The sequence below is a fragment of the Lytechinus pictus genome, chromosome 4 (assembly GCF_037042905.1).
Source record: "Lytechinus pictus isolate F3 Inbred chromosome 4, Lp3.0, whole genome shotgun sequence".
In the NCBI taxonomy this organism is placed as follows: Eukaryota; Metazoa; Echinodermata; class Echinoidea; order Temnopleuroida; family Toxopneustidae; genus Lytechinus; species Lytechinus pictus.
Window position 1 is genome coordinate 26,566,903 of NC_087248.1, and position 26,532 is coordinate 26,593,434.

The following is a 26,532-nucleotide window of genomic DNA, read 5'->3' on the forward strand; positions in this document are numbered from 1 at the left end:
CCCACAAGAAAGGAAACCAGGATTCCCTGTTATTTTTCAACAAATATGAAAAATTCATGGTCTTTCATTTACAACATCATAAAAAAATGCAACTTTTCATTTTCGTTTTGATACCAAATATGGTACAGTGTACGCATATAGGAGCAAGAGAGTTTGAAAATGTAATGTCAAAACAAGTTATGCAGAAAAATGGTTGGAGATTTGTTCAGGATGCTACGATCTTGCGTAAGAAAGGGATGACTCATTATAATAAACATATCTTTGTTTTCTTTCCGTAATCTCTATTAATAAGAGTGGGTGGAGATTCACTCACAGGGTTCTGTATATCGTTTCTGGTATATACCTCAGAATTTGTTTTACTGCATTGTGTGAACAATTCAGTGAGAAATAATTTGTCTCCAATCAAAGAAGAGATTCCGTCTTAGGATTAATGTTAATTTCGTGATCGAAACATATCCAAATATGTCTTACCCGGTACTCTAAAGAGGGCTTTCCTTTTTTGTGGCACGTACATGTACTGTATAAGACGGGGCCCAGGGCTGCAGAATACCTGTAACTTTGGGGGTTGCTGGTCACATACATGTACACAGATTTATAGAAAAGCACTCTTTATGAGGAATGGTCTTTATGAACAGGTTCCTGCAAATCATGGCCGGGGGAGATGTTCAAGGGAGACCAACTTGTTGTCTTTATAGAGAGGTGGCCCTTCTGTATTAAGTGGTCTCTATGATAACCTGAGCCCTGTCTTACAACGAGTTATGATTGATCCAATCAACCACAACTACGGAAAGCCACCAACACCAACATCTAAAATGCATGTTTCTTCAACATGTTTTCTAGATGTGATGTATACTCATACAATCAATTTTGTTTTGACAATAGGGTGCGCCCTTCTTTGAATTCAAAGAACATTGTGCAAATTTCATGTTGGAAAAATTGTGACAATGATGGATTTCCATATAGTTAAGGTTGATCAGATCGATCCAACTGTTTGCAAGATGGTACCCTGGACTCCATCTTACAAAGAGTTACGATTGATCAGATCAAGCTCAACTATGTGGAAGTCCATTAATGTCATAATTTTTTCTCCAGGGTATGTGCAAAATGTCATCTGTGAATTCATACACTGTATGTACACACACTGAACTGTCAAGAAAACGATGTACATGTATGTATGAATTTGCATTGTATCTTGAGAATATTTTGAAAAAAAAACCATGCATTTTAAGCTATTGCCGTTCCTGGCTTTCCATAGTTGTGGTCGATCCATTCAATCGCAACTCTTTGTAAGACGGGGCACAGGTTGCACTGGGCATGTATTATCCTGTATTAAACAAAGTACTGTATATAATGTACATGTATGAGAACGTGCAATCATCTATGTGTGTGTGTGTCAGTAGTGACATTGTGAGACACAATGTCAAACTGTGTATATTAGCATAGAGCAGCACCAATCAGATTGATTTATTGATTGATTTATTGACGTTAGATATTAGACTCTACATGAATATTATGTAGATATTTTAGGAATAATTTTTTTTACACTGTACCTGCCAAGTCTTCAAAAATTAATATTTTTTTTCAGATTTGGTTTTAAGTTATAATTGTTTTTTTTTTTTTGCAAATTGGTATTAGGTAAGATTTTGAAGTATGAATGTTTTAACAGGATTATGCAGACATGTTTTTATATTATATTTCCAGTTTATAAGGTACATGATATATGTTTAGTTGGAAAGATTTGCAAATCAGTACTGGGATATGTATTTTCTCTTTGTTGTATTTCTTTTTTATCTTATCTTATCTTTTTTATGTTTGAGTAAGCTTCACAAAAGTATCCAGTATTGATATTAATTACATGTAGCAAAAAAAGGAATGAAAGCAAGTCAGACTTAAGTGTATTTAACATACATGCTTGATCATTTATATGTAGATGGATGAAAGACTTTAGACGGCCAATGACAAAGCATTATGCAAATGGGATACATGTTGGTGGCTCTCCACAAATGAAATGGAGGCCACCATCTTCAGCATATATTAGAACTTTTAGAATTTTAGGATGTTTAAAAGAAAGTTTTAGATAATTCTATAGAATTGAATAAAAAGATAATATATATCCACTTCATATCACATACATAGATAGATCCTATAGATTATGTTTTACATGGGTTATTTGCCTCATTGATGATATTGTTAAGTATAGAGCCTTGTAGATTTAGACATAGAAATAGAGAATAGAAATTGGACAAATGAATAAATCATATTCATTTCTATTATTAGCATATAAAAGATCTAAGGCTTATTGTTATACTATAATCATGACAATTTGGATAAGTACATGTAAATAGCAGTTTAGCTGTAGCTTCAAGAACTTGATTGAAAAGGATGATTTAAAGTATTAAATCCTGAAATTGAAACCTATTTTTTGTACTGCCATGTTTGATATTCATATACAAATATTGTCCTTTTTCTTGCATTTGTACACTTTTTAAAATATCTTTCATGATTAATATTCTATACAATATACCTAGTAACAAGAATCTTTTTGAGGATGATTTTTCATACAGTACCTCTAGCCCATTTATGGCCTGCAAACATATATTTGATTTTTTTTAATTAAATTTATAGTTTATTTCTTACACTACATTTTAGTATTCTGATTAATAACACCTTTATTCAAGATTACATAAAATGATAGGCAGGATAAGGGGGGGGTAGTGATCAGTCCTCAAAACTTGACTAGGACTTTTAACTCATTCAGAGCGATTAAACAAAACTTTTAGCTAAATTACATACCATCGTCTAAAGTTATGACTGCATTTAAGTTGTTGAATTTACGGTTATAAACGTTTATGTGTACATTTTTTTTTTGCAGCAGCAGCTTTTGACATTACTGAAATTAGCACTTCGCACTTTATACATGTATAGTCTGAACTTTAAAAAGTATGAACATTTTTAATATAATTTTTGAAATAAGGAAAGTGGAATATGAATATTAACTTCATTGTTTTCTTTATAAATGTTTTACTGAACAAGCTTTTTGCAGTTAAATCTATATTTAGTCTGGCTCTGAACTTAATAGAAAACTGATTCTTTTTTTTAATGAGAGAAATGGCATATGAATATTTAGTTTTATTGTGTCATTTTCAAATATGAGGGTCAAGGTTTGAATTATTTCATTAATTTTTATTGAGATTGTGAAAGGGAATTGCACACAGAGGCATATTGTATGCCTACCAAGCAAGTATGTTAGTGCTCATATTGTAATGTATTTCTCCATGCTTGGAAGTTTCTTGCATCCTATTTCCAATATTTAGAATACAATTTATCCACATATTGTTGTATTGTTGAAATTTTAAGGGGTGTAAATGCACAAAACATGAAAATATTCGAATATTTGATGCTGATTAAATTTCATAAAGGTGCTGCCCCAATCAATATTTGTGAATTCAATGTTAATGGAAGTGTACATGTATTCTTCACCAGGTTAATTGACTTGCATGCAAAATATGAATATTATATCAATATATTATATATACTCCATGTTTATCCCATTTTCCTGCTAATGTGTGCATGTATAAATTCGGCCATCATGTGTAAAATTTATTGATTAAAACAATGAAATTGACTATAAAAACAAAGGTTCCAGTGTTATTCTTCCATGGCACATGTACATGTATTTTGTTTTACTTACAAGCACAATAATACATGTTGGTTGTGATTTTTAAGAGTTGTGGAATAAACTGAATTGAATCAAATTGATTCAATTGATTTGATATTGCATACATACAATGTCCATGTAAGTTGAAAGAATGTAGCCAGTAGTGAATGCATTCCAAGTCACAAGTTGATGCCTTAATTCTACGCATTTAGGGTGCAACAACGAGCATTCAGATGCATCACTTTCCCTCTGCTGCAACAACAAAAAAAGCAGACACCATGAAATACAAATAGATTCTTTGATCGAGAGGACTATGCATGGGTTTTGATGTGTTCTTTCTTAAAAGCATGCCTGTAGTAGCTACGTACATACATGTACACATGTATGCCCTTAATCTTGGGGTCTTCATCTTGCCAATCTCTGGAAATTTGAATGTTGCCAAATTCATATTACCTCCCTATTATATAAAACAAATAATGCGCAGGTTTAGATTGGTGATGTTAGTTGCCATGCAGGCATCTTAATAAGTATTTGCATTCTCATACAAAAGCACTTGCCCCACTCGCACCTCTTGTTGCAAATCGTACCCTTTTATAATTGAGCTGCATTGCCACTAATGCATCACACTCAAATTTGCGCATTATTTGTTTTATTATTTTAAGTTGCAATTTAGGGATGAAATCAAAATTTTTATTTGGCAGTGGGTTAAAAGGGGAAATATATTATTGGGAGTGGTCACATGATTGTCATGCAGCGTGGTAATATTATTGTGATAATGCTGAGGATGGTGATGATTACTATTATTATCATGATCACCATCATTCCCATCATTCATAATTTCATACATACTCCTGTTGACTTTGACTTTGTTTTTAATAACCAGTACATGCTCACAACATGGGGAAAACAAATCATTAGGCTTAGGGAAATTTTGCCCCCCCCCCCCCCCAATAAAAAAATAATAAATAAAATAAATAAATAAATAATAAAAAAAAATTAAATAAAAAAATCGCCTTTCATTGCAATGCTAAACCTTATCCAATTTTGCAAATTTAAAAGCAGTAAGTTTTGAAGAGTAGCCACCAAAAATAATTGTTAAAAATAATCATTGCCTGTCTCATAATATTATGTCTTTTTAAATTTTGCCTGATTATGACAGGGACCCATGACGTCCATCTATTGGAGAGTATGAGCGAATTGGAACAGCACCGGCAAAGCAGAATACATGAATTAATACAGACAGAACAGGCCTATGTAGATGATATGCAGCTTGCAGTTGAGGTATGTTCTTGTTTATGTAGTGTCAGTTTGTTTGTAGGAAGGAAGGGAGAGGGAGGGGGAGGGAGGGAAGTGAAGGAAGAAGGGAAGGGGGAAGGAAGAAGGAGAACGAAAAAAAGGAAGGGATAAAATTGCATTTGTTCACCAACAGGTACTAGGTTTGAAGACAGACATTTTTCCTCATTGGTATTATGCCTTTTCTTGTATGTACATGTACTTCTTTTATTTATTTTTTTATTTTTTGCTCTTTTCTAAGTGCCTTGATCATTTAATCAAAATGGTAAAGGCACCATATAAATCCTGTGTATTTACATGTATATGAGTATTACCAATAAAGAATGAAAGAGAAGAAAAATAGGAAGAGAGAATTAGAAGAAAGAAAAGAAGAAGGGAATAAAGAATGAAAGAAAAGAAAAGAAAAAAAAGAGAGGAAGAGGGAAAGTAACAAAATGAGAAAGGAAGAAATATAAGTAGAAAGGAGGAAAGAAAGAAGTGAATCCCCAACAAGAATTATAATTGTCAAGTCTTACACCTCTGCCCCTTACATGTATATCATTATATCTTTTTTCCCTGCTGACTGACCTCAGGTGTTCCAGAAACCGATGTTAGAATCTCAGATTATGACCCCTCAAGAGATGGCCGCGGTCTTTGTCAATTGGAAGGAACTCATTCAGTGCAATACAAAGCTACTCAAGTATGACACCAGGGCCGTGTCTTACAAAGAGTTGTGATTGATCCAAACAACCACAACTATGGAAAGCCAGTAACGTCAACATGTAAAATGCATGTTTGTTCAAAAAGTAAATTCTAGACATGCTGTTTATTCATACATTCCTTGCTTTTTGGAAAGTGAGGGTGCTTTTCTTTGTTTACAAAGGACATTGCGCAAATTTTCTGTCGAAAAACTGTCGAAAAACACATGACACTGATGGATTTTCATACATTTGAGGTTGATCGGATCGAATGAAACTCTTTGTAAGACGGGGTCCTCTTTTTACTCTCTCTGTTTCTTTTTCTTATCACTCGTTTCTGCCCTCTTGCCCAATTAAAGATACTAAAAATTGATATTAATTTTCTCCTCAAATTTGCAACAGTCAGTGATACATGTATCTATTCATTTCCATAAATGTTTTGATAAAATAAATCATGGATGTAAATGAAACTTTAATCAAAATATGTGGTAAGCAATAATTTTAAAATGAAATTAATATGTCAAGTGAAATTATATTTATCTCCATCTAAGTTTTTTTTCTATTAATGACCATAAAGTACATTTAGTTGAATTAATATAATTATTAATATGATTATCATATTGTTTAGTGTCTATTGTAAATATTTATCTACATGTATGATATTGTCATAATGTATATATTTGTATATTATTCATTTATATCTTTGTACTTTCTTTTCTTGTCAAATTGACTTGAGTTGAAATGAAAATAAACCAACTGAACATCCTTTTGACTTGAGAAGTTGCATTTAATCTCTGGGATATGTTTGAAGTACATGTACTGAAATGATCTTGTTTTTCAATGATCATTCTCTGTCTATCTTTGCCTGCAGAGCCCTTCGTGTGAGGAAAAAGATGAGTGGTGAGGACCAACCCGTTCATATGATAGGAGATATCTTGTGTGAACAGGTCAGTAGAATATCGAGGATTCAGTGGAATAATCCAAATAATTTCTAAATTATCCCACACATATACATGTATGGGGCGTTGTAATCCAGTGGATAAGTCTCCGGACTTTGAAACAGAGGGTCGTGGGTTCGAATCCCAGCCATGGCGTAATTTCCTTCGGCAAGAAATTTATCCATATTGTGCTGCACTCAACCAAGGTGAGGTGAATGGGTATCTGGCAGGAATTTATTCCTTGAAATGCGTGTGCGCTGTAATCTTAGTAATTACGGCAGCCAAGCTACAGCCGGGGTAATAATATCCAAGTCCTTTGGAAGCGCATAGAGACATTATTCATAATTGTGATATGCGCTATACAAGAACTGTTTATTATTATTATTATTATATATGTATAGGGGATTGGAATTATGGAATTGCTCAAGTCAGTATAAGTCTTGGTGAGCTTCTATCTCAAGATTCAATCAGAAATGCAGCCTATATATCAGACAAGAATATCTAGAGCTTTTTAAAGGTCAAGTCTACCTAAGAAGTATGTTAATTAAAGTCAATAGAGAAAAATCATACAACTTTAATGATGAAATTTTATAAAAATTGGATGTTAAACAAGAAAGTTTTGATATCGCTTATTTTTAACAAAACAGTGACATTTGCACAACTCAGTGATATTCAAATGAGAGAGTCAATGTTGCTTGCAATTTTATTTATACAGAAGTGACATTGAGGAGGAATAAGACTTTGTTCTGCATGACAATGAGAAAATTAGAATATTATTCATTTCATATAATGAAATACAAAAGAAATAATGAGTGGGTGGCGTCACCAGTCCCCTCATCTTCATACCGACCAGGGCCCCGTAACACAAAACCTAGCAATGATCATAGAACATGATTCCATTGACTACAATGTACAATCAGTCGAAAAAATCAAGCGTACGATCAATCACTAACCTTTGTGTTACGGGACCCAGGAGATGAATATAACTTTTGTGAAACTAAGCAAATCCGATTTTGATGAAACTTTCAGTGCTGCATGTTTGATTTTGCTCTTTTTATCAAATCAACTTTTTGGGGGTTTGGGTGGACTTGTCTTTTAGTTTAAGGTACATGTAAGCTAGCAGTTGACTACAATTCTGTTGATTTTTTTTAAATCTGTTTTGCTGATTTTCCCATTTCACTGCAGCTTCCTCGCATGACGCCCTACATCCGTTTCTGCAGTTGTCAGCTGAGTGCATCCAGCATGCTTTCAAAGAAGATAGAAAGTGATGCGGACTTCAAAGAGCATGTCAAGGTATTGATGATGATCATAATCATCAGTGGCATACAGATTGCCCCCCCAAAAAAAAAAATCACACAAAATCACACAAAAAAGGAGAGAAGGGTGAAATATGATATTATCTTCTGAACATTATGTTAAAGTCTATCACAAAATTTCATTATTTGTAATTAAAATGTAAAATTTTTAAAAATTAATTTTGCCCAATGTGCCATATCTCACCCCCTCAAAATGTTTGGCTAATAGCGGCACTGATAATCATGATAATAATAGTGCTTCATACTTTGTGTTCCTCTGTACATGTTATTGTTATTACCCCGGTCATTGGATCCCATCACTTTTTCCACCCATCCCATGCACCATCCCCACTCCCTGGGGAGCATCCTCACCATGGAGCAATTTTTATAATTATTATTAAAATAACCTGTGCTCACATGTCAATTTTTTCCACCTTTACTTTGCTCTTTCTGCATGTTATAACGATGTAGAGAACTTTTTCAGCAACTTTTTCCAATCAGTTATGAATTATTTGCTTGTCAAGTGAGCTGACAAATTGAACTTGTACTGTTAGAGATACCTGTCTCAATTGGCTAGCCAGAGTTAAACAACAACCTTAGACCACAGCTTAATGCCGATTTTAGAATATTGGCCATGGTATTTGAACAAAAAAAGATAGATAGATAGATAGATGGGTGGGTGAGTGAGTGGATGGGTGGATGGATGGATGGGTGGGTGGGTGGATTGATGGATGGATGGATGGATGGGTGGGTGGGTGGGTGGATAGGTAGGTAGGTAGGTGGGTGGATGGATGGATGGATGGAAGGATGGATGGATGGATGGATGGATGGATGGATGGATGGATGGATGGATGGATGGATGGGTGGGTGGGTGGGTGGGTGGGTGGGTGGGTGGGTGGGTGGGTAGGTGGGTAGGTAGGTAGGTAGGTAGGTAGGTAGGTAGGTAGGTAGGTAGGTAGGTAGGTAGGTAGGTAGGTGGATAGAAAGATAGATAGATACATGGATGGAAAGATAGATAGATAGATAGATAGATAGAGCAATGACGAGAGGGATTCGTGGTGTGAAATTGATGGATAGGAAAAAGACTGATGACTTGAAGCACATGTTGGGTTTAGAAGATGCTGTGGGCGGGTAGCTAACGACAAATGGGATATCTTGGTACGGGCATGTGTGGATGGATGAGAGCTGACAGGCATGTTATAAGAATAATTTTGAATTCAAGTTGGGTGGTTTTAGGAGGAAGACACGAAAGAAGCGAGTGGAGGAGGATAGTCGGAGGGTTGGATTGAGGATGTAGGACGCACTGAATCGGGCAAAGAAGAGAGAGGGGATATGGATGATTGCCTTGAGTATGGGGTTTAGCCAGAGGTTCCCTTTCTAACTACATAAATACAGACTGACAAGGGACAATACCAGTGTTGGCCTTTCATGTACACATATATGATAATAAGTCATGTACTATTTCTTTCAGAAATTAGCCACAGACACTCGAACGAAAGGTATGCCAGTCAGCAGTTACCTGATCAAGCCCATGCAGCGTATCACGAGATATCCGCTTCTTACACAGAAGGTGAGACTTAACCTATTGCCCCCTGGGGCCAGGTGATCCCTGTACAAAGCGTATGAGAATCAATGAATTTGTTAATCAAAAGGTTAATCTATTACCTTCTGGAGCCAGGAGGTCCCTGTGCAAAGCCTATGAGAATTACAGAATTAAGTAGTCGACATGTTAAAGACCCTTTCTCACACTGTTTAAAGGCCAAGTCCACTCCAGAAAAATGTTGATTTGAATCAATAGAGAAAAATCTAACAGCATAATGATGAATGATTTCATCAAAATGGGATGTAGAATGAGAAAGTTGTGACATTTTAAAGTTTCGCTTATTTTTCTCAAAACAGTTATATGCACAGCTCAGTGATATGCAGATGAGAGAGTCGATGATGTCCATCACTCACTTTTTCTTTTGTTTTTCATTGTTTGAATTATACAATATCTCAAATTTTCAATAATGTACATGTAAAACTTGACTGAACCACGTAATTAAACAATGTTAATTCCACATGTTCAGGGAGGAATAAAACTCAATTTCGCATGACAAGGGGGAGAAGATCAAAATATTTCATATACATGTAGTAGAATACAAAACAAATAGTGAGTGGGTGCTGTCATCAGTCCCCTCATTTGCATACCAACCAGGTTATAACTGTTTTGTGAAATTAAGCGAAACTTTAAAATGCCATAACTTTGTTAATTTACATCCGATCTTGACAAAATTTTCAGTGTTATGCTTGTTGGATTTTTCACTTTTTATTCAAATCAACTTTTGGGGTGGACCTGTCCTTCAAACTACTGAATTATGCATTGCAAAGTGTACATGTAGTAGACTATGAATGGACATTAAGGTCTACTCTCATTAAGAATCTTTTTTTTTTAATGCATTACTCAATGTAATTTTAAAACAAAAACCCAAATATTTGTATAGTGATCAGCTGACGCTTTCCTTTTATTTACTTTTGATGGGAGTACCAGTAATTATTTTACCACTAAAGGAGGCATTTCATAAACCAAACAATCAGTGGATTTCAGTAGCTTATAACAGTTTGCAGTGAAAATCACTTAACATTTGTTTAATAAAATGCTGCCATGATCTTTTTTTTCCCTCACATAGATTCTGAAATACACACCTGAAACCCATGCCGACTACGCCAACATCAAAACGGCGTGTGAGAAGGCAGAGGAACTGTGATTGTTCACTGACTTGTTCTGAGGCAAAAGGATGCAATGATTTCAGTAGCTTATAACAATGGGTAGTGAAAATCGTTGAAAATTTGTTTAATGAAAGGCTCCCTTGATCTTTTTTTCCCTCACGTAGATTCTGAAATACACACCTGAAACCCATGCCGACTACGCCAACATCAAAACGGCGTGTGAGAAGGCGGAGGAACTGTGTCAACAGGTCAACGAAGGGGTGAGAGAGAAAGAGAACTCGGACAGACTGGAGTGGCTCCAGAATCATGTAGACTGCGCTGGACTAGCAGAGGTGAGGTCAGAGGTCATGGACCCATTTCATGATACTTTGTTTTGTCGGTGCAGGAGTGTCTTTAGCACCACATTTTTGTGCATTGCATGTGCGCAGAAACGCCCTTTGCAGCGCGCATATGGGCATTGCATAAGGGTGTTTCTGCACTGATGATGATGAGGTGCGCGGAAGTACGGTGCTTAGGGGTGTCCTGCTCTGACATGACGACTTGTTATGATAACAAATTTGCAATAACTGTTAAAAGCTACTGAAATCCCTCATTCTGATTAGCTGACAGTAAAAGTCTTTATAGAAATTGTACATTTGTTATTATAACTAATCTTTATGAAACGGGACCCATATCGGGCATTGGCAAACAGTAGGCCTCGACTTTTATACAGATATTGCCTACCTAGAGTTTAAATATAACATTTCCTCTCCCCGACGGAGTTATATTTTTCCCAAGGGATTATATTCTCCCGAGGGAAAAATATAGCTTCGGAGGGGAGTTGAAATGTTATTTATTAAAACGATAGACCAGGCAATATCTGTTATATTATAAAGTCTATGTGGATTTGCCATCAGAGATTGCATTCATCATCTGGCTCCAACCTGAAATTCTTGCTACAGCTCTGATCCATCTACATCATAATAGAACTTTTTTTGAAAATACATCAAGCGCGTTCTTCATGCAATCGATGCGCTAACACTAGCGCGTACATCAAATAAACTGTTTGATTATGCAACTTGTAAGCAGCGAGTGACGTCACCTTAGTGAATATAACGCCGCAATTGACAATACAACGCAGTTATATTCACTGAGGTGACGTCAAAAACCAGAATATAACAAATGTGATCCTAGCAGCTATGGTCAAGTGATGGCGTATTGACCTATCACTGATTCGAATCTACATTACCTATGTAATATATATAGATATTTAATCGTGTTTACCTAGCCTATCTGTTGAGGCTTGAAACACCTGTTTAAAGCGCCCTACAAATGGTATTATTATTATGTGATGAAGTGTTATTCTGCTTTATAAAGCTCTCTTTAAAAATGTTGAATAATTTGTTCCTCTGATTGGTCAAAAGCTCATAAAATATAATTATATGGACTGCTTTGATATTAGAGACATGGTCGTTTCTTTTGTCTCGCGGGTAGCTTACCGGCCAGACCATGCCCTCGGGCATTGTCACATTGCGGTCCCCTTGTGCCTCTGAAAACAACCATGCCTCTCATAGCAGTCCATATATCTATGTTATAAAATGGTGATATGGGTCCCTATCAAATGATTGGCTGGAATCTATCACATGACCAGTCATCTATTTTTTATTATTGATCGTATCAGACATCTGAGCAGGGCAACTTTAATACATTATTGCCTGCTTAAGACTTAGATCAAGTGGTCGGTCAATAAGTCTCCATTCCTTTAACCACGGACAAATTTATTGCCCGCTCAGGAAAGTCGATGAGAAAATGCGTGGAAATGTAGCGGGCAATAAGGCAGAGTTAACATCCGGGTATTCTACGCGTTTTTTTACGCGCCCTTGAACCGCGCAGTGCTGTACGTCAAGTTGAGACAATGCGCTGGATACTGCGTCCTTGGGCCAGGGACGCGTCATGTCAATTACGTCACAATGGTTAAATTCAGAGTCCCGGTCTGCCCTATATAGATTCCCATTCTTAAACCGTAAAATACCTAAATTTTCATGATATTTGCTCTAGATGTCTGATTTGGTTCATAATAGCAATGTTGACTTGCCTGGGGGCAAAAGGACATGTATTGCCCTCACTAAATTGATATCACCCTCGTCTACGACTCAGGCGATATAAATAGAGTTTTGGCGATATATGTCGTATCGCCCCGAGGCCAGACAATATTGCTTAATTAGCTAACAGGAATATTTGCTACGACTGGTACTATTGACTAGTTTTGTTGACCAGACATGGTGCTAAGAAGAGGATGGTTTATCAAATAACAACAAGGACATCATCACTTTGTACGCTTGATACCTGTGAAACAATCCAAATTCTCTCGGCTGTGCCTTGGGCATGTTAGACCTGTTTCAAAGGTAAAATGTGCATGCGATTGATTTGATATCTTTCATTTGTATAATAAAGGTAATATAAAGTTGAATTGAGTTACGGCTATATGCTCTAGGAGGAATATGAGAAGAATTAAGATTTTTATCAGCTGAATGATTTACCTATTGAAATTAAGGCTTATCAATATAATTTGTTGATTATTTTATTTAATTACATTTTTTTTTCTTTCCAGGAATTGATTTTCAACTCACTGACTAATTGCCTAGGTCCAAGGAAATATCTCCACTCAGGAAGACTCAATAAGGTAACGATAAAAATTGATGAACTGATAAATAATCGATAAATTGTAGTTGATAAAAAAAATGATAACAAAGTGATGAATTGTAGTTTTGTCGAAATATATAAAACAAAATTGTTGAATACATATGCCAGTATTCCAAACTCTGGTTTGTAAACTCTGATTTGAAGTTGTGTTTTAAGTCTTACCCCATCTGGCATTTATTTTTAAACAAAAAGATCTCTTATACCCCTTTCACTCGCTTGTCCGGACCAGGCCCGGGCTCAGTCGTAAAATTTTGAGTTTATGAATGGCGCGGGCTAAAGAAGCCCATGCTCGGCTTGGGCTAATTTGGTGCTGCTTTTATCATCACCAGGCCTGCACCAGGCGCCGACCAAAGAGTTTATGAAGGATAGCAGCACCAGGCCCCGGCCACAAAATTTTTGCACGGACAAAGGAACAAAACGGAGCACTTCCGCTCTGTACATGGCGTGTTCAGTTACCTTGACAGTTATCCTTCATATGCTCAAGTTTTAAAATGGGTGATCGTAAAAGTAGCGAAGCTCTGCTATAGTTACTGAACGCAATTTTTATTGTGTGGTGTGCAGGGATGCCAGTTTTCAGGCAAAAGCCTGAATTCAGGCTCTGGCACTTTATTTTCAGGCCATAGTTTTAGCATTTTTGTGTACAAAATATTGTATTCTAGGTGATTTTCAGGCCCTCTGATCAATTCCAACTGGCATCCCTAGGTGTGGACTATTTTAGTGTGGGCCTGGTACGGACCAATTAATCAGGAATTACTGAAAGCGGCATTAGCCTGATACACATTCTGAATCTTTGTAATTTCTTGTGCAGCCCAGCCACATTAATTTCCCTTCATGGATTTTAAAAGTGACAGAGACTCATTCACTCTCCCTCTCCACTTCTCCCTTTTCCCTCTCCTTTGCCAGGCCAAGAGTAGCAAGGAGCTGTATGTCTTTCTCTTCAATGACTTCTTACTCTTCACTCAACCTGTCAAGTCCGGTCTCCCGATGCCTTTCACAACGTCAGATAACAAGAATGTGGTGGAATACAAAATGTACAAGCATGTAAGTTTATATTTTATTTAAAAAAAATTAATATTAAGGTAACTTTTCCATGCAATGGTAGCTTGTATAGAATCCTTAAAGGGGAAGTTCACCCTGACAAAAAGTTCATTGTAAAAATAGCAGTAAAAATATTGCCGATGGTTTGAGAAAAATACATCAAATAATTAAAAAGTTATTAGAATTTCAATTATTTGATTTGTGACGTCATATGCGAGCAGCATTCCTACATAGCGAATGGTAAAAAATCAATGAAATGTCATTTTCTCAGAAAATTGAAAATGGTTTTCACTGTACCTTTTGTATATCAATAGACAAATCATTTCACACCCGATCATGAATAGAAAACAAAATTAAGTCATCAGGAACCATACAAAATTTGAAATTCATGCATTTTATATTACATAACACATGGGGCAGCTGCTCGTTTATGACGTCACAAATCCAAAACTTTGAACTCTAATAACTTTTTTACTCTTTAACGGATTTTCCTCAAACCTTCACCAATATTTTTTCTGTTATTTTTACAACAAAGTTTTTTTCAGGGTGAACTTCCCCTTTAATTTTGATTGGCTGTTGATCAGCGTTACCATGGTAGTTACCAATGTATGGCAAAGTTAACATAGTAGTAACTTTTGTGCCACGGGGCCCTGGTACAGTCAAATAAACTGAACTTTGTGAAATCATGAAATTGAAGCTCAAAATGATCTCGCTGAACATTGCCAACACAGATATATACATGTGGGACAGTGTATTTTTATTGATTGGAAAAAGACCCAACAATTTGGTGGTGCTTATTTTGCTTATTTCTCAACAATTATGAAATTTCTTCCAGAATCCTTTGGCGCATACTTTTTATTCATACATACAGACACTTGAACAGTCCTTTTATTAGATTCTGTACGAACTAATTTTAGAATTGTAAACCAAAACCGGCATTTATCTTTTAAAAAAAAATTATTTTCCTTTCCATCCAGCCTCTGTTCCTGAACGAAGTGGAGCTAAAAATTCCCACTGACGCGGCAGCCGATGATTTCATCTTTCACATAAATCACATAGACAAGGTCTATGCACTGAGAGGAGAGAGCAACAATGACAGGTATCATTTCATAAAGGACTTGCAACTGTTGTAACTTTGCCATTGATTGATTGATTGATTGATTGATTGAATTTATTTTTTCTTCATTTCAAACAAATTGACAAAGTAAGTAGGAACAAAACACAATATGAATAACAGAAATGAAAAAAAGGGAACTCACTGGAAAGCTTCGCTTGTTTATGTGAGTCCCCTGAAATAAATAACTGATTAAAATTTATCAAATACAAATATAAATTAACAATGTTCAATAAAATATTTGAAGACTACTAATGGGGTCAAGCTTCGTATGTTTATGCAATATACAAAAATTAATACAATCAAGATGATATATTCATACCCATGGTATACAAATATATATATATACAAGATAACTATTCAAATATTGTATGTAAGATAAATTTAACAAGACAAGAGGGAATATTAACAGAGAAATAAACACAAAACAAAACAAAGACAGTGTACCGAAGAGGACAAGACAGGACAAAAAAGGACAGAGAACCAAAAAACAAAACAAACACTACAGATAACAACCAAAAGACCAGAACAGACAAAACAAACAAGAAATATGCACATTAAGAATAGAAAGAGAAGATGAAAGTGTGAGGAGAGGGGAATAGAAAATAAGAAAAAAAAATAAATAAAAAGAGAATGCTGCTTAAGTAGAGACGTTGGATATCTGCGGTTTATATTTGTGGAGAAGAATTTTCTTTAACCCATTACTGAAACTAAAATGTGTCGGTTTATTGCGCACGGATTCCAAAAGAGAGTTCCAAAGTTGTGTACCGGTAAAAATAAATGTTTTATTCAGAAGGATGGTTCTAGCTCTTGGTGGGTGAAATAGTCCGGCGGACCTTGTTGGATAATGATGAATATTGACATTTTTAGTGAACATGGAATAAAAAATATTTGGTAGTTCATTTCTATCTAAAGTATACATAAGCTTTCCAAGATTATAACTATATAAATCACCGACCTTCAAAATATTATGATTGTAGAAAAGTACATCAGTGTGTGCACGAAAATCTGTATGACAAATAATACGCAAAGCCTTTTTCTGCAAAAGTAGAATTCTGTTGACGAGGTAGTCAGCACAATTCCCCCAAGCTATTATGCCATAGTTTAAGTGCGGCAGAATCAAAGTTGAATACAAATTAAATAATATATGGGTTGGGAAGAAAAATTTTACTTTATTTATGATACCAATATTTCTCGAAATTATTTTACAAATGTGATCTACGTGTTCCTTCCAGGATAAATTGCTGTCAATAGTTATACCAAGAAACTTAGTACTGTTAACTCTTTGTATGCTAGTATTTTAAAAAATAACATTGCCTGGAAGATCATCTATAATATTACTGAAGAGCATATAGTTTGTTTTTTGAAGATTAAGTGATAATTTATTGGCTTTGATCCATTCTGAAACCTGTTCGAGTTCATGATTAATGGTGGCAAGTAAATGGCGTGGATCCTTGTGGGAGAAAAAAATATTAGAGTCGTCAGCAAACAAAGTAAAAGATAAAATATTGGAAGACTTGCAAAAATCATTAATATATATAAGGAAAAGTAGGGGACCCAAGATAGAGCCCTGCGGAACACCACAGTTAACCATTTTTGTTTCGGAGATAGTATTTTCGATAGAGACAAGTTGTTTTCTATTGTCTAGGTAGTTCCTGAACCACTCCAAGGCTATTCCTCTGACTCCATTATGACAACTACCATGGAAACCTTGATTCTGATTGGCTGCTGAGCCCTGTTACCACGGTAGTTGCCATAATGGCAAAGTTACAACAGTTGCAAGTCCTTTATGAAACGGGCCCCTGGTCCACGATCCAATTTTGTAAGAAATCTCATCTCGCTCATTTTCTGAAAATGTGGATGAAAAGTATCTAATTTTTTTTGGTTCAAATTAAGAATAAGTAAGAATACTGCTATACCAATTTTGGATGATTACAAGCCTTTATTTTGAAGTGAAGCCCATACTGGTTTCAAATCAGAGCTATGATCATGCAAGATGTCATTAGGACTATATTGAATTGAATTTCGCTTTTATTCTGACAAGGATGGTAGCATAGTCACAGATTTGAACATACTGTACGTATTTGTGCAATGCTTTAGAACTTTACACAGTTCGATGTTCCACGTCTCAATATTTTGAATTTTACTACATTTTATTTCAAAATCGGGTTGCACACCTATTGTAAGATGTTCGGTGGCCTGTATATATTTGCATCATGTCTCATTGTTGGCAGTCGTGTGGACTCGAGCATTACATGAAAGGGCTTGGTTGGGTTTATTTGCCAACAAATTTTGTTTAATCTGACAGTTACCATAGTAATTTTAACAAAGTGGTGCTCCACAGTCAATCAAATGATTAAAACCAAGGAAAGGTGTCAAATCTGTTCATGATTGAAATGCTCTTCTTGATAGAGGGGAGGGGGATTTGCCAACCAGCTATTATAAAAGACAATTTTTGCTTCCCTGAACTATTTGACAACCCCCCCCCCCCAAAAAAAAAAAAGAACAATATAAGGGTTATTAATCCTGAAGAGGATTTAATTTGCACCAGCCCCCCCCCCCCCCCTTAATGGGGTGGGGTATTATCACTTACAAAAGTAGGGACACTTCTCATATATATGTTGATATACAGTGTTCAGTCTTGACCGCATTTGGGGTCAGGTGTTTGGTGATTTTGCGTGTTATGGCAAAATATGATTTCTGATTAATTTCTATCAAGCAAATTTGTTGAGATGTGATGAAGTGTAACCTGTAGATCATTTTACTTTCAAGTGATGGGAAGTTGGTTTTCAAATCTGTAAGTGTTACTGAATTTTCTGGCACCAAACATCTCAAATAGCCAGAAAGTGAATTACCGTAATTCCTTCAGTTCGTCAAACCTTTATGTATTTTTCTTTGTACAGGAATCGTTGGAAAGACAAGATAGAAAAGGCTTCCAAACACTACATTGAAACAGAGAAGAAGAAACGGGAGAAGCTGCAGAGAGGTGAGAGATTTCATCCATCAAAAATCTGTAGAATCCTCAGTTTGTGTATCACCATTTTGTTCCCAATTTGCACTCAGTTAGGTATCTTTCCAGATAGTTTGTATACAACCTTTCTGTCAACTTACCACTGAGTCTGATTGTCATTTAGCCAGTTTCTTCTACATGTAAACTTCCTAAGGCTATATCATTTTGTATGTAACCCTCTTATTTTAATTCCAAAGTGTATATGATAAGATGAACCCTTTATAAACCAAATTTTATATTTGACAAAGAGTGATGAAGAAGCACAGTGACACTTAATAAGAGGACTCAACAGCATTTGAATTTGACATAAACTCAGCATTTGACTATGATACAGTATTCATTTATGAAGATATTTGTTAACCCCACAGCTCGGTCTCAGAGAAGCAAAGGTGTAGGACGTCTGATGGCAGTCATCATCGAGGGATACGATTTAAAACCATCCAATTCACTCACAGGTATGAACACATCCACATTTGTTTACCATCTGTTACAGTTGACCTAATGAAGAACTAGTACCTCTGTTCACATGTATTTTATCTGATGAGTGCACATTGAAAAGCTTAAGTGTTTTTATATTTCATTCATTCTCTTCTTCAAGTCGACTGATCCATATTGCAAGCTCGGCATAGAAACTTTTATACTGGCAAGCATTTGAATTTCAGAACCTTATTTTGCATGGGTTTTGATGTTCAGAACCATAGGGGATTGACCTCCATAGGTCCTTGACCTTTCCCAATCCCCTACATCCACTGAATATAGGTTGTTACCCTTTCCTCTTGTTCATTTTATTGATCTTTCATTTGTTAATTTCTAATTGCTCCTATATTGTATTATTTTTGTTCTTTTTTAATAGATGTGAATAGAGTGAATTCGAATTTGAATTTGAAAGATTGTTCTGACTCACTTTGCAAGCTTGGCATGGGATCACCGAAACTCAACAATCCACACACTATATAGTGATCTAAAACGGCTGAAAAACTTTGAATATATGGACCTTTTTATTTTCTTCAAAATTCTCCAGGTCGCTCTGACCCATACTGCGAGGTCAGCATGGGGTCACAGGAACACAAGACCAAGGTAGTACTTGATAACCTGAACCCGATCTGGGATTCCTCCATGCAGTTCATTGTCCGAGACCTGGAGCAAGATGTCCTCTGTATCACCGTCTATGATAGGGACTTCTTCTCCCCCAATGGTAAGCTTAGAAAGATGTCCTCTGTATCACTGTCTATGATAGAGACTTCTTCTCTCCCAATGGTAAGCTTAGGAAGATGTCCTCTGTATCACTGTCTATGATAGGGACTTTTTCTCTCCCAATGGTAAGCTTAGCGAGATGTCCTCTGTATCACTGCCTATGATAGGGACTTCTTCTCTCCCAATGGTAAGCTTAGCAAGATGTCCTCTGTATCACTGCCTATGATAGGGACTTCTTCTCTCGCAAAGGTAAGCTTAGCAAGATGTCCTCTGTATCACTGTCTATGATAGGGACTTCTTCTCACCCAATGGTAAGCTTAGCAAGATGTCCTCTGTATCACTGCCTATGATAGGGACTTCTTCTCACCCAATGGTAAGCTTAGCAAGATGTCCTCTGTATCACTGTGTATGATAGGACTTCTTCTCTCCCAATGGTAAGCTTAGCAAGATGTCCTCTGTATCACTGTCTATGATAGGACTTCTTCTCTCCCAATGGTAAGCTTAGCAAGATGTCCTCTGTATCACTGTCTATGATAGAGTCTTCTTCTCTCTCAATGGTAAGCTTATCAAGATGTCCTCTGTATCAATGTCTATGATAGGGACTTCTTCTCTCCCAATGGTAAGCTTATTAAGATGTCCACTGTATCACTGTCTATGATAGGGACTTCTTCTCACCTAATGGTAAGCTTATCAAGATGTCCTCTGTATCACCATCTATGATAGGGACTTCTTCTCTCCCAATGGTAAGCTTAGCAAGATGTCCTCTGTATCACTGTCTATGATAGGGACTTCTTCTCTCCCAATGGTAAGCTTAGCAAGATGTCCTCTGTATCACTGTCTATGATAGGGACTTCTTCTCTCCCAATGGAAAGCTTAGCAAGATGTCCTCTGTATCACTGTCTATGATAGAGACTTCTTCTCTCCCAATGGTAAGCTTGTCAAGATGTCCTCTGTATCACTGTCTATGATAGGGACTTCATTTCCCCCAAAGGTAAGCTTAGCGAGATGTCCTCTGTATCACTGTCTATGATAGGGACTTCTTCTCAACCAATGGTAAGATTAGCAAGATGTCCTCTGTATCACCGTCTATGATAGGGACTTCTTCTCACCCAATGGTAAGCTTAGCGAGATGTCCTCTGTATCACTGTCTATGATAGGGACTTCTTCTCTCCCAATGGTAAGCTTAGCAAGATGTCCTCTGTATCACTGTCTATGATAGGGACTTCTTCTCTCCCAATGGTAAGCTTAGCGAGATGTCCTCTGTATCACTGTCTATGATAGGGACTTCATTTCCCCCAAAGGTAAGCTTAGCGAGATGTCCACTGTATCACTGTCTATGATAGGGACTTCTTCTCACCCAATGGTAAGCTTAGAAAGATGTCCTCTGTATCACTGTCTATGATAGGGACTTCTTCTCCCCAATGGTAAGCTTAGCAAGATGTCCTCTCAATTACTGTCTATGATAGGAACTTCTTCTTTTTATGGTGGTACCGATAAGACAGCAATTTAATGTTGACAATGTAGATTTGATTTAGGAAGATTTCAAAAGAAAATAAATGTGAAATCAAATGAAAGAGGGCTTCATAATTGATAGGCAAGGAGACTAGAAGCATTTGAGATTTTGGTTAACTCTTTCTTGAAACAAGTCCTTAAAATGACAGGGGGGAGGGAGAGAGAGGGGCAAGTGTATCCTCTCTTGAGAATTGGTGAACTTCTTATAAGTCAACAGCAAGTCATGTACAATAGAATTAGAAGTTTTATTGTATGTGAATATGGCCCAATAAACAGAAAAAGAATTGGAATCACATTTCATATACCTATTGACCAATTAGCTGTCCTGTTTTTCCCTCTCTTTTATCAGATTTCTTGGGAAGGACTGAAGTGAGAGTTGCTGACATCCTAAAAGAGACTCAGGGAAGGGGACCGATGACCAAGAGACTCTTACTCCATGAAGTGTCCACTGGTGAGGTCAAGGTCAAGCTTACCCTTCACCTTTTTGACCAGTCATGACCTTTGACAGCAGCAAGGGATGATGTCGGTGTTTTCCAATTAGCAGAGGCTAGATGATATGTCTGTATGCTTGACTGATGTCTTTATTGTAATTTTGCAATTTGTTGTCCTTCATTGAAAAATGAACAAGAAAAAGTTTTCCTCTTTCCCCTGCATTCATTAGATACACTGAGTTTCACCGAGGTTTAACTTGGCAATGTAACTCATTAAATTTGTGACTCATATGGTCCCAATCCCCAACAGTATATGTTTGGGTTATTCAAAGGAACAACTGAATATGTAAGAATGAGGTGATTCATTAAAGGCCAGGGATTTCATTCATGTACAAGGAGCATTCTACAAAAAAAGAATAAATAGATAAAAGTGGGCCACTGAGCACAGGTGTAACGGTAAAAATTGTTTTTAATACCAAACTAATTGTCCATGGGCAAGACGCTACAAGCCAAAAGGTGGTTGGAACAATTAATTACAATGTGCTATTTTTTAGAATGGCCTTAACTTATACATAAAAACACAGTATATGAATCATTGCTCTGTAAAGTATTTGAATATAACACTTTTTTAATGAGAGTAACGTTTTCAAAACAATTTTATGTCTATCTCTGGTCATCAAATTTGTCAAAATAAGGTAAAGGATAACACAGAGCATTATGCTAAGTAAGGGATATGAGATACACTTTGTTTCTCCAACACCATACTTCTTTAACTTTTAAAACTATATCAATTATGAGACACGTATTATTTTACTTACAATAAAACTTCTGTTGACATGATGTTGTGAAAGTACCGAACATGTAATGTCAGTGAGACTGTACTAGCCCATCTGATTTTTACAACCTTAGTTTTAAAAAGGGTATCATAAAGTGTTTGAGAAGTCTTGCAATATTTCAACTGTGCCCATTGTCATTCATAAGCCTGCCAACATTCAGTAGGCAAAGTGTTCATTCAAAAAATAATCTCAATCTAAATTAATTTGATTGTTTTACATAATATATACACCAGGGTGCTTTTCATTCGTATTTTGTTTTGTTACTCTGTGTTTATCAATCATGCAAATCTCATCTGAAATATAACTCAGCTAGCGTAAATGCAGAAAAGGTGAGAAACCCTGATTTGAATTTTCTTGTCCTCCTATTAGATGGCTCTATATTTGTGATGGAACCTCTGACACAAGATATTCAAATATATTGTTGTGTGCCTGAGCAGAGCAGCTACTCCTTGTGTTGTGCAGTTGGGTGTGCCACAGACTCGACAGTGACACACCACAAACACACTGCATACACATTGTAAAAACACTGTGCGACTCGCTGCAAACACACTGAGTCTCAGAATACACTGAACACACAGAGAACACACTGTGAACACACCATGAACACACAGAGAACACACTATGAACACACTGGACACACTATGAACACACTGAGAACACACTATGAACATACTGTGAACACACTGAGAATACACTGAACACACTCAGAATACACTGTGAGCTCACTTAGAATACACTTTCAGCACAATGAGAACATATTGTAAGCACACTCAGAATACACTGAGAACACAATCCGAATAAACTGTACAAAATGTGAACATGCTGAGAACACACTGTGTACACATGGTGAACACATTGTGAACACACTGATAACACACTGAGAACACAATCCGAATAAACTGTGCACAAAATGTGAACATGCTGAGAACACACTGAGAACACACTGTGAACACACTGAGAACACACTGTGAACACACTGAGAACATAGCTGAACATGCTATGAAGACACTGTTAACACTTTGCAAACACATAGTATGACACTATTCTTTTCCAACTGGTCCATCTTCAGGAAGAGATTAAATACCCCTGCAGTTGTGTTGAATTGATTCACTGCAATATCAAATGTTACAGTCCTGAGCAAATATAAGATCTGTATTTCAGATGCGTGATTTGTGTTATATTGTTTTTAACCATGCGTACTTACATTCATACATTCCATTAGTTTCCAACCATGATACTTATAGTGGTTTATTTATACATGTAGTGAAATATACATAGACAAATTATAGATATATAATAGGATAGGCTAAAACAGGCCACAGTAGTGCTAAGTGTAGAAGTCCTTAGCATGTCCATGAAGCAGAAAGTTAGTTATCAATCTAGCTTCCCTGTCTCTTTTAATTGCAAGTTTAGGTTTGATACAGAGTACAATCATCAATAAGAATCGATAAGTTATGAATTCATGATATTGTCCCTCCACAATGTTTAGGCTGCATGTGTATTGAGAAATGTAAGTGATCATTGGTCAAGTTTCTGGGTCCTGTTTCATAAAGACCTGTTATAGTAACAAATGCACAATTTCTAAAGCAAGTTTAACTGTTATTGCACATTTATTATGAAACTGGCATTTGGACTCTGATTTTTGACCTGGGGTCACAAGTTCAGGGTTGAGTTCTAACAATGCACTGTACAGTCCTTTTGCATGGTATTCATCTAGTTTTGCCGCTCTCTACCCAGGTGCTAAGCTGGTACCAAATGCATGGGCCTGCAGTGTATTTTGAACTCTGATTAATGTAAACTGTGGTCTAAAGTTGTGGTTTAACTATGGATAGCCAATCTCTGTAACAGTATATGTCCGATACATCAGCTCATCTGTCTATTAGATCTTGCGTGATCGTCCGGGAATAATAATTGATCTTTTCCCCCCATTATAGCATGATGAAATAGCACATTGGAAATCAGATATATGCAATGTTAACCAAATTTTGGCTTTTCATAATCATAGCACAGGGTTAGATCATGGCCTGTGTCAAACAAGACTTCACAATATGGGCTATTGGGTATTATTATACAAAGTTAGAGTTTTTATCTCAATCTGAAGATCTTTAGCAATAATGACCTCTGAAGCACTTACACATGAAATACATAATGCCTACATACATAGGCCCGTATTCTGAACTCGGGTTTAAATTAAACCGTGGTTTAAACTTATGGTTTAACTATGGATAGCCAATTGGGGCACAAAACCCTATTATTACATGTTCAATGAATTAACTCACATGACACTCAAATCATTCATAACAGCTGGGAATGATAACTCAAGTAATTTTTCTCATTATGAAATCAAAATGCAAACGAAATAGTAAACATAAGAAATAAACAATGTAAACAGAATTTTCTAATGTTTGGCTCCCATGATTTTATCACAGAGTTAGGCCGCAGTCTAAGTTAAACCTGACTTCAAAATACGGGCTTATGTTTAAATTACTGCTCTCTCTCTGTCTTTATTTTGGAGAAATAGAGCCCTTTTTTCCAAGAAGCTGATGAGCAATCCCATTTTTTTTTTGCATGACATTAGACTGATTTGGGAAACCCAAATAGTTTTGCATGATATTCAGTTTCTTGCAAGCCATGGCCCCATTCGTTTTGAATAATTACTAAAAAATATTTTTTAATTGTACTTGCTTCTCCTACAGGTAGTAATGATAATCCCCATTTTTTAAGTCTGTGGAGTTACTGTGATAGATGTTGAATATGATTAACATAGTGCACGATAGTATAAATATGTATGCCCATCCACACATTAATAGTTCATGTATTTGAGACATTTTTTTTTTCACTCTAAGAGGTCTATTGAGCAATATGTATGTTTGCAATGTTTGTATTAACTAGTGTTCTATTTAATAGAAAAAATAACTTTATATTATTCCTTTAATAATACTTACTCCCCTTGCCTATAGAAAGATATCGTAAATTGATGTGATGCTACTTGAGATCAAACATGTGACACTTTGCTTGTAGTTAGTCTGACTTTATTTAGTCTGCATTTTCATTTACTGTATATGAAATTTTGTAATGAATATAAAAGTCATGTTACATGTAGTGTCATTATTGTTAGATTATAGCTTGGGCTATATCGCCATTGTCTCAGAACGAGAAACAAGGTAAGCTTGTTTTTCCATAATTGTTTGACAAGCAGTGTTTTTGTACACAAATATTGGTGGTTTATTTTTATCTACCTATTGTCTTTTTAATTATTGAATTCCACTTTGAGTGTTGGTAAATCTAAAATTATTCATGTTCATATTCAAATTCATTGTCGGGTTAAATGAAGAATCAAGTCATGATACAGATGTGGTCTAAAAGATGTGATCTGAGAAATGCAATTGAACTATGTAAATTGAAAATTTTGTTTCTGACCTTTATAGCAACCAGTAATTATTCGATTTTGGCATGCATAAAAACGTTCCTCTACTTTTCAACATAGATACATGTAGCTAATTCCTACACTGTTAATCACAGAACAAGTGGGTTCAGTAAACTTTTTTTTGGGGGGGGAGTTGGGGATGTTTATTTTGTGTGTCGGTTTTTTATTTCCAATGTTAGAGTATCAGCTACTTGTATTATTATTTTTTATTTATTTGACACATTGTAGCAATCTAAAGCACATAATTCTCAGTTCAGATAACCCAATCTCTTGATAAAGGTCTTATAATGTTAGAGAGTCAACAAAGCTTACTGGTTCCATTGTTGAAGATTACAAAAAGACATGAAACTGCTGAAATTAAACTATGCTTGATAATTAAAAGAAAATATGCTCAAAGCTTTTTAACTGATATTTCCTGGTATATACCCATGGGGTAAGACGTATCGTATGATATTTAGATGGAAGAAACATTATTACATGTATTTCAATGTCTTCTATGAATATAAAATGAAATCAAGTTGAATATATTATATTGCCAAAAATGCATCTAAGTAGTGAATTCAGTCCCTCGTGATGAAAATAACCATTCTAATTTGTTTATGTAAATTGTATCTGTGTACAATAATCCAATGATTCAAAGCTTATTAATAAAGTATGAATTTTTCAAACTAATTATTGGAGTCTACAATCCTTTCTATGAGATTATCTTTTACTTATA

The 26,532-nt window shown here is 35.9% G+C and overlaps 1 protein-coding gene across 1 annotated transcript; it reads left to right on the forward strand.

Annotated features, from left to right (window-relative positions):
* The first annotated feature begins 4,810 nt into the window (after positions 1-4,810).
* Positions 4,811-26,486, forward strand: LOC129258252 (intersectin-1-like). Its single transcript, XM_064098005.1, has 13 exons — positions 4,811-4,939; positions 5,524-5,630; positions 6,500-6,575; positions 7,752-7,859; positions 9,333-9,431; positions 10,735-10,902; positions 13,161-13,232; positions 14,156-14,293; positions 15,268-15,389; positions 18,308-18,390; positions 18,783-18,869; positions 19,436-19,609; positions 21,470-26,486. Exons 1-13 carry the CDS (start codon positions 4,811-4,813, stop codon positions 21,616-21,618), a joined length of 1,512 nt encoding a protein of 503 aa, XP_063954075.1. The 3' UTR covers positions 21,619-26,486.
* The last annotated feature ends 46 nt before the right edge of the window (positions 26,487-26,532 follow it).

Coding starts and splice junctions, on each gene's coding strand:
- LOC129258252 (XM_064098005.1), top strand. CDS start 4,811: ATGACAGGGACCCATGACGTCCATCTATTGGAGAGTATGAGCGAATTG. Junction 14,294..15,267: donor AATACAAAATGTACAAGCAT/GTAAGTTTATAT, acceptor CTTTCCATCCAG/CCTCTGTTCCTGAACGAAGT. Junction 18,870..19,435: donor ACCATCCAATTCACTCACAG/GTATGAACACAT, acceptor AAAATTCTCCAG/GTCGCTCTGACCCATACTGC.